This window comes from Pocillopora verrucosa, chromosome 9, assembly GCF_036669915.1.
Source record: "Pocillopora verrucosa isolate sample1 chromosome 9, ASM3666991v2, whole genome shotgun sequence".
In the NCBI taxonomy this organism is placed as follows: domain Eukaryota; kingdom Metazoa; phylum Cnidaria; class Anthozoa; order Scleractinia; family Pocilloporidae; genus Pocillopora; species Pocillopora verrucosa.
This window is the reverse complement of record NC_089320.1, coordinates 5,281,008-5,289,038: the sequence shown is the minus strand read 5'-3', so window position 1 is coordinate 5,289,038 and position 8,031 is coordinate 5,281,008. Positions and strand designations below refer to the sequence as shown.

The window sequence follows — 8,031 nt, the reverse complement described above, 5'->3', positions numbered from 1 at the left end:
ATTTGAGTTTCATGCTGTGACGGAACAGGACATTGAAAAGATTGTCAAACATATCCCATCAAACAAAACGCCCGGTCTAGATAGAGTGTCCGCTAGAGTACTTAAAGACAGTGTACCGGCCACCCTTCCCGTCATTACCAATCTGATTAATACTTCATTCGCATCGAATTGCTTTGCGCAGGCATGGAAGTCCGCAGTAGTCATCCCAAACCTTAAATCCGGCTATTCTGACGACCCTGAAAACACCCGTCCTATATCCCTCCTACCGATAATATCAAAGGTATGCGAGAGGGCCGCTCACACGCAGTTTATGGACTTCTTGGACAAAAATAGCAAGATATCCGGCCTACAGAGTGGAAACAGAAAGTTCCACTCCACTGAAACCGCACTACTACACTACACGGACCAGCTCCTTAAGAATATGGATGAAAAACGAATATCTGTTGTTGTACTACTCGACATTTCTAAAGCTTTCGACAGCATCCAACACGACAGCTTACTATCAAAGCTGCACCTACTGGATGTGTCTGACCCCACTTTAGCCTGGTTTAAAGAGTTACCTATCATCACGCAAGGAAGTTGTCAGGATCGGTAGTGTCCTATCTGACCCCCTCCCTTTGACAGTAGGTGTGGCTCAAGGGTTCATTCTCGGTCCAGCTTTGTCCAAGTTGTACGTCAACGACCTCCTCTCTGTTCCGAAGAAGTGCGAAGCCATGGGCTATGTAGACGACACCAAGCTGCTTTTGGCTCTTCCCCCGTCAGACGTCAGTGTTGCCATTCTTGACCTCAATAGTGATCCCTGCGAGATCGCAAAGTGGTGCACACTAAACTCTCTGTTAATCAACCCAAACAAAACTAAGCTCCTTGTCGTTGGCGTACCACAACTAACGCGAAACTTATCTCTACCTCATGTAGTTCTATTGGGGAAGAATATTAAGCTCTCTCCTGTTGTAAAAGACTTGGGGGTCTGGATCGACTCTGCCGTAACCTTTGACGACCACGTATCTAAACTGTCCTCAAGCTGCCTCTATAATTTACGTGGTATCAATAGAATCAAACATCTTTTGGACAACAAAACTCTTACTTTAATTATTAATCCTCTTGTTTTCAGCAAGCTTTTCTATTGTTCTACTGTTTGGGGTAATACCTCCGGCAAAATATTTCTAAGCTCCAACTCATTCAGAACTTCGCTTGCAGAATAATCCTAGGAATCAAAAAATTTGATCATGTCTCTGCTGCGCGCAAATCCCCGGCTTGGTTGGTTAAGCGTCCGCCAAAAATTTCAATTAAATACCGTTACCATGGTCCATAAGTGTAGAACAAAGCAAGCACCACCTTATCTTTGTGATTTATTTCATGACAGATTTAAAGTGTCGGGACGCAACACTAGAAATATGTCACAGTTAAACCTACCTAAAAGCAGATTATCAACTGGTCAACGCTCTTTCGCCTTTCGCGGGGCAAAAGAATACAACCTCCTTCCAGGAAACATTCGAAGCACAAACGATATTTTAAGATTTAAAAGGAAGGTGGCCCATTTTATCATTATTATTATTATTATTATTACTATTGTTTTTTTTTTGTCTTTTTTCTCCGCAACACATGTAAATATTCTTTTACCCATTGTAATTTATTATATAAATATTTTTGTATTTCGACGGAAAAGCCTCGTATATAGGGGAGCCGTAATATTGTGAAGTGGGGTATGACGTATCTTTACCAGTCAAATAACTATTTGTGTCTGCGTACACGAAGTAACTACCACACCACATAATAACCACGTGATCCATTTTGACCAATCTACAAGATTTTATGCAGTGAGCGGTATTTTCAACTTTTTTTTCTCGGAAAGGGAAAGCGGCTATAGAGGCGTATGTAAAGCAAGTTTTCTTGTTTCAAAAATGATGGTTAGGGCGGCTACCGTTTCTTTAGAAAACACTGAAGAAGGTTTGTGCGTCGTTATATGTATTGCCAAGGCCCAAAGTAGAGGTAACACATCCATTTTTGCCAGAGAGATCGATGAAGATGGCTGCGGCGTGGGTGAACCTTTTCGTTTAGCCAAGAGCGCTTTTAAATACCTCTGGAAGAACGAAGAAGTCGAAGAAGAAAAAATTAGTTTCGGTTCAATGGTCAGATATATGCAAGTCGGAGATTTTTATCTCTTTCGAAAGAACACAAAGCGTCGACGACAGGTAAAGAGTTGGCTGAGCAGACTGGCGTTGTGGTAATCAGAGCGGTATTCATAATTACAATTTGGAGGGGGTTTCTCGTATACACTCTGTGATTAATAGCTCAAACGTGGAAGTTTTATCTAAGATTATAGGGATATTGGGAAAATTTCAGCGTGATTAGTTCTGAAATCAGCAGAAGAAAGACTCAAATGAACATTTTGGATGCTTTCCCAATGAGTAAAAATTGCAACAATAAAATGGATAAAAATTGTAACAATAAAATGGAGACGCTGAACCTTGATTTTACTCAATTGATTGTACATCTTGTTTACACAAAAACATCTTACATGAGAAAACCAAAACTCACTCACAGTCTAACTCTTTGAAAGAAATTCAATGGGAATATGGAAAAGAAAGCGTCTAACCCCATGCTGAGCTTAAACAAAGCCTTAGTCCTAAAGGTAATTTTATCAAAAAAATTTATTCATAATGGAGTGCGGGGTTTCATGGAAATCTTGCTGGATATTTATAGCCACTAAAGAAAAAAGTAAAAAACAAACTCCAATTTCTTTTCCTAAGCAAACCTGTGTGAAATATTAATAATTAGTTTGAATTCAAATAGTAAGATTGAAGCAGTAATTCCATCAAAATTAAAGATTCATTCTTACAATCTATATTCTAACTCATGTCCAAATATTACCATTATTTTTATCTTTATCATTTTTTTCCATAAGTAATTAGGTAGTTGAAGTGATTTGTGGAAAAAACTACATGTAGGATAAGTCTGTGCATGACTTAAGATCTGATTTTTGTACTCATACAATTTTTGTGAATATGTATGCTTATGTACAACTAAGGCATTCATTGAGCTATTTTGTTTTCTTTACAGGATACAGATAAGATCCTCATGGACCTAAGCTTTGATGATGGTGCTTATAGAGGCATAAAAGATGCATTTCCTAAGGCAAATATAGCGCCTAAGGGTTCAAAAGGGATCTACCAAAATTGCAAACCTAGGCAATCCTTGTGCCTCATCAGCTTGAAATATGGTACCATTGCAAATGAGAGAATAATATTTAGAACAAAACTTGGCGAGCATGTGAACCTAAGACTAAATTGTAGAGGAAATCTCGTGCTCACCACTGCACCTGTCAGACTGCAACTCAGTGTGAGTAATGATGATGATGATGATGTTGGAGAGGTGGCTCTTGTGAATATGAGGGAACCTGAAAGTGAAGTGAGGAGCCCTACTTATCAGGCTGTTTGCGAGGGCCTTATTCTTAGTAAGTGTTGTGTTTATTGTAAATAGTATTAACATATAATATGTAATACTTAATGTAATCCATCAATGAACCCATGAAAAATTTTAGGAAAGTTGTTGATTAATTACCATGAGCCAGCTTGCCTAACCACTAGTTTCCTTGTGAATTGTTAGCTTTCTTTAGCCACCTATTTGCTGCTATTGATTGAATTTTATGTTGCTCAAGGTACTCTAGAAGCATATATTTTCCTTGAGAGGGCAGCTACTACACAAAAAGTGTTTTAAAATGGCTCCTTCATACCATGTTTTAGAAAAGTAATTGTTTGTGGCTAAAGCATTAAAGGTCATATTATATGATGAATCAAACTTTTCCTTTTTTTCCAAACGTAGAATGTAAATGTTGATATACATGTAACATTGTTTCTAATGATGTACGAAATAATTTTTACAGAGGGCCTAGTTCTAGGAAATTATTCCATCAAGAAGGTTGTTCATACTCCTTTCTCCCATTGTCCATTTAAAGTGATATGGGCAGATCAAGTTTTGTTGATCTAAACTTTATACATTTCATGATTGCCATTAGGTATCATCCTTTTCAGGCTTATCTTTGCTGATGTCTGTCCTTGGCTTTCTGGGTGGAGTCTTTAGGAGACCCTGACAAACTTAGAGCTGTTGAAGTCATCATCTTTTTTTATTGAAGAGTCAGTCACTTTTTATGTTTTAATAAAAGAAGATGATCACTTACTGAGTGCTAATGAGAGCACTTCTCACCCTATGCCTATTTGGTGATTGAAAAGGTTTCTGATGTTTTTCCCTTCCTTGATATGGCTGGGTAACCTATCCACATGACTTTGTTTTGTTAAAGTACAAAGTGTATATTCTTTTATTGTTTCTCTTTTAGGGCTGAAGCCCAAGGAGATCTCAATTGACGAGGAACCCGTTAAAATTGAGGACAAGGCTGGATATCTCTCTTGGGTCCCAGGAAATGTCACATTTGATACTGGAAATACAGTAGGGACTGCCATTTCCGATAAACTGGTAGGTAGTTTGGATCTGAAACCTGATGACACTAAGAAGAAGAAGGTCACAATACCAGGAGGTAAAATTCTGCAGTGTTGCACAGTACCAATTAAAATTATTATAAGAGGGCAGAAATTTAATGTTAATGCCTTAGTTGGTGCTGTTGCTCCACCCACTGATCTGCTGATTGGGATGGATGTTATGCAAAAATTGGGTGATAAAGGTTATTCTCTCAAATTAACATAACTTGTTAAATACATGAACATGGAGTTTTCTTGTAGTGTTTAAGAGTGTGCATTTAGCACATACATTTACCATAAAACAATGCCTACTTGTTTACTAGTACCACTAGTTTTGTTTTAGTATCAGGAAAAGGGTGTTCATCTTTTTTTATATGTAAAGGTACCTCTAGTCTTATAAATAAAGTTCAAGTTGTCAATGTACTTTTTTAAAAAGGATGAAAGTCCAGATGATGAGTCAACAATTCAAAATCCTGACATTTGGAGCCTCTTATGTTGGCTTTTAGCGGTAATTCAGCCATAATCTTTTTTCTGTTATTTCTAAAATATTAAAAGTGCCATGATGGTAGATTGTCATTGAGATAAGGTCCTTTGCTTTTATATTTGTCAAGGTTTTAAATGTTTCTATTGTTGGAACACCATCAGAAGTCTACCAATCATAATTAAGATTTTCAATGAATTTTAGTTGGTTGTAGTGCAATACCATAAAAACACTTTTTTCTGGAAAAAAAAGTCCTTAATTTTACTCAAGTCCAGTAGTATTATAAAAATTGACATTTACTAAGACAATTTAATGACCACTTTGAGCAAAGGGCTTCTAGTCCTCATCCCCCTGCCCTTCAGCCACTAAGTTGTGCAAAAATTTTTAGTGCTTGACATTTATTTGGAGTAGCAATAGTAAAAAATTATTAATAAGAAAAAAGACATTTTTTTGTAGTAGGTTTAGTTAGTAAGACTAGCTTGTGACCCAACATTATTAATTTACTGGTACGCAGTTGGCCATGAAATGGTCTGAAATTAAATACATCACATGAAATGTTAAACATCCCCCTTTAATGTCTTTAAAGAGACGCCATGATTCTCATGCTGAATAATGCTGCATATTGTTTACAAATCTATGTTCACGTAGCAAATGTATATGGAGTGGAGCATCTGCTAAGTAATTTTCAGTGGCTTGTTAATGTATACTTTTGATTCATTTTAACAAATTTAATTTCTTTTTAAGTGAACAATGAAGTGTCTCTAATTAGTGCTGAAAAAGTAATAAAAGTTATAAATATTACATTTTGTTCCTGGCTAATGTTTTGCCATTTTAACACAAAATCTCAAAAATTGGTTCCCAGAGGATACTTTGGTCCTCCCAAACCGCCAGAAGCCATTTCTTACAAAACAATCACCAATCCGCATCACTGAACTCCAAAAAAGTCTCAATTTACATGATAATTATAGAATATTGTCTGTGGAACAACGAGGACGTAATTACGGTGTTTATTTTGTGAAGATGTCTTTTGCTCAGCAAGTTAAATACCCAAAGTCAAATGATTATGGTAAGATCCTGAATTAAAAATGATTGATTGTAATCTTCTCAAAGGCAAGTGATTTGCTTAAACTGAATAAATAGAAACTTGATATTTATTTGTTTTCCTTTTGAGGTGTGCATCAAAATTTTGAAGAGATGGCATGCTTGAACTACATGTCTAGGAAATCTGCATGTGCATGTCTTCAATATTAAAACCAAGATTATGACAACTTCGCATGACTTTACTACATGTCACACAGGTACAGGCAGGTGTTGTAAAAAAGTTTGCTTGGCTTTTTAATCATTACACCTTTCTTATTCAAAGAATCATGTCTCTTTGGCCTATGCTGAATTCTGTTTTTCAACCAAATTTTATATTACTTTGAATATTCTTAGATCTCCTAGTATCAGGTAATATTCATGTAATTAAAATATTTACTTGAAATCTTGCACATTAGTATGTATGGCACATTAGTTTTTCCTCTGACTCCATTAACATTTTATTAAGTGAAGAGAGTTGGCATTGGCTTTAAAAGTCAAGTCAACTTAAAGTTTTGTGAACAGCCTATGCATCAAATTTTTGTAATAAAATATTGTATCCTGCTTAAAACTAGTTTATCAGAATAAGAATGAGTTACCAGGCACAAGTATGGCTTTTCACGATGATACTTGCCAGGTTTGAAAAAGAGTCTCTGTGCCAGTTAAATCCTCACTTCCTTTGCCTTGACAGCCCAACCTCATCAAAACATTGGCAACAGGAGCAATTAGAAAATTAATGATACAAACAAGTGAGCCAATTCTCACCTGCACACTCTTTAATCCTGTTAGCTTATTATGGACATGGCATTTCAAACATGGTGTATATGCCACAAATTTTCCGTTTCCCCAACTAGTTATTTCGTGATGGTGTTTACAAGTTGTGGAAAATGGCCAGGTTGAAATGTAATAGAAAGACTTGCTAGTAGATGGCCAAATGAAAACTTTTTACATATCAATCAAAATTTACAGTTGTGTTTCATGTTAACATTTTACAACCACTCCACCTTTCAGTAAATTCAACTGTTTGCATGAGAGAAACCATTGAAAACTTTTCAACCTCTATTACATATCTAGTAACAACATCAACTCAACTTTTAAACTAAAGAGAAAGCTTGATTGATGTTTGGAATTGATTTATGTGATGTACAAATGAAATCCAGGTATTAACCCAACTTTTCTACAAATATTTCTATGGTCGAATCCTAAGTCTCTCTTCGTCATTAAGTTTTCATAATGATATTCTAGTTCCGGCTTGTCTTCCTGTTAATCAAACTTTCGCATCGCAAGATCCCTTAACTCATTTCCCCAGAAATTATCATTCACGCTCAATAGATTATAATCATTAGTCCTGGAGCGTCGAAGCGCTTCGCCTTTAAAGAAGCCCGTCTTAGCTCCCGGTGGGTGACACGTTGTGAAGAATGAGTACCGGAATGTCTCTATTGGTTTGAAGTTCGTTCTGACTCCCAGTTGGATCTTTCGTCATGTAATGGTGTCTAAGAAACTAGCTTCTGAAACATGTTTCAGCTGTAAATTTGATTGTTGGGTGGTGTTTGGTTGCTTGTTCAATGAACTGGTTGACGATGTATTTGTTGGGGTGCAGTAGAGAAATTATATCTCTGATGTAACGTTTCCAAACGAGCGGTTTGTAAGCGCCTCTTTCTAGGATTTGCATTCCAATTTTAGCCATCAAGACGCTCGCGAAAGCCCCTGCTATTTTTTTTTTTTTGGGGGGGGGGGGGTTGGGGTATATTTGTGTGTAACCGCGTAATGTCCGTTGAAATGATTATCACTTCTTTTGGAAGCTTTTTTTGCTTTGAGGTTTATAAAGTCTGTTGTATCTTTGAGATATGACTTATGTTGTTGCGCAGTCAGCTGAGGAATTTTATCTTTGTAACTGGATAGCTTTTCTGTTGTTTCTTCCGTAGTTGGAGTTTTGTGTCTCACAAACAGCGTCAAAGACACCAAGGAACAACCGTTTTTTGAGCAGATATGTTGCGATCT

General features: G+C 36.7%; 1 protein-coding gene across 1 annotated transcript; it reads left to right on the top strand.

Annotated features, from left to right (window-relative positions):
• Positions 1-1,864: 1,864 nt before the first annotated feature.
• LOC131787808 (uncharacterized) lies at positions 1,865-7,054 on the top strand. The gene is made up of 3 exons (XM_059104876.2): positions 1,865-2,192; positions 3,061-3,454; positions 4,334-7,054. The coding sequence occupies exons 1-3, from the start codon at positions 1,902-1,904 to the stop codon at positions 4,696-4,698; spliced, it is 1,050 nt and encodes a 349-aa protein (XP_058960859.2). The 5' UTR covers positions 1,865-1,901; the 3' UTR covers positions 4,699-7,054.
• Positions 7,055-8,031: the final 977 nt, after the last annotated feature.

Bases quoted from the DNA above. Each gene is read 5' to 3' on its own strand.
- LOC131787808 (XM_059104876.2), top strand. From the start codon at position 1,902: ATGATGGTTAGGGCGGCTACCGTTTCTTTAGAAAACACTGAAGAAGGT. The intron at 2,193-3,060 runs GTAAAGAGTTGG...TTTTCTTTACAG, and splicing joins ACACAAAGCGTCGACGACAG to GATACAGATAAGATCCTCAT. The intron at 3,455-4,333 runs GTAAGTGTTGTG...TTTCTCTTTTAG, and splicing joins TTGCGAGGGCCTTATTCTTA to GGCTGAAGCCCAAGGAGATC.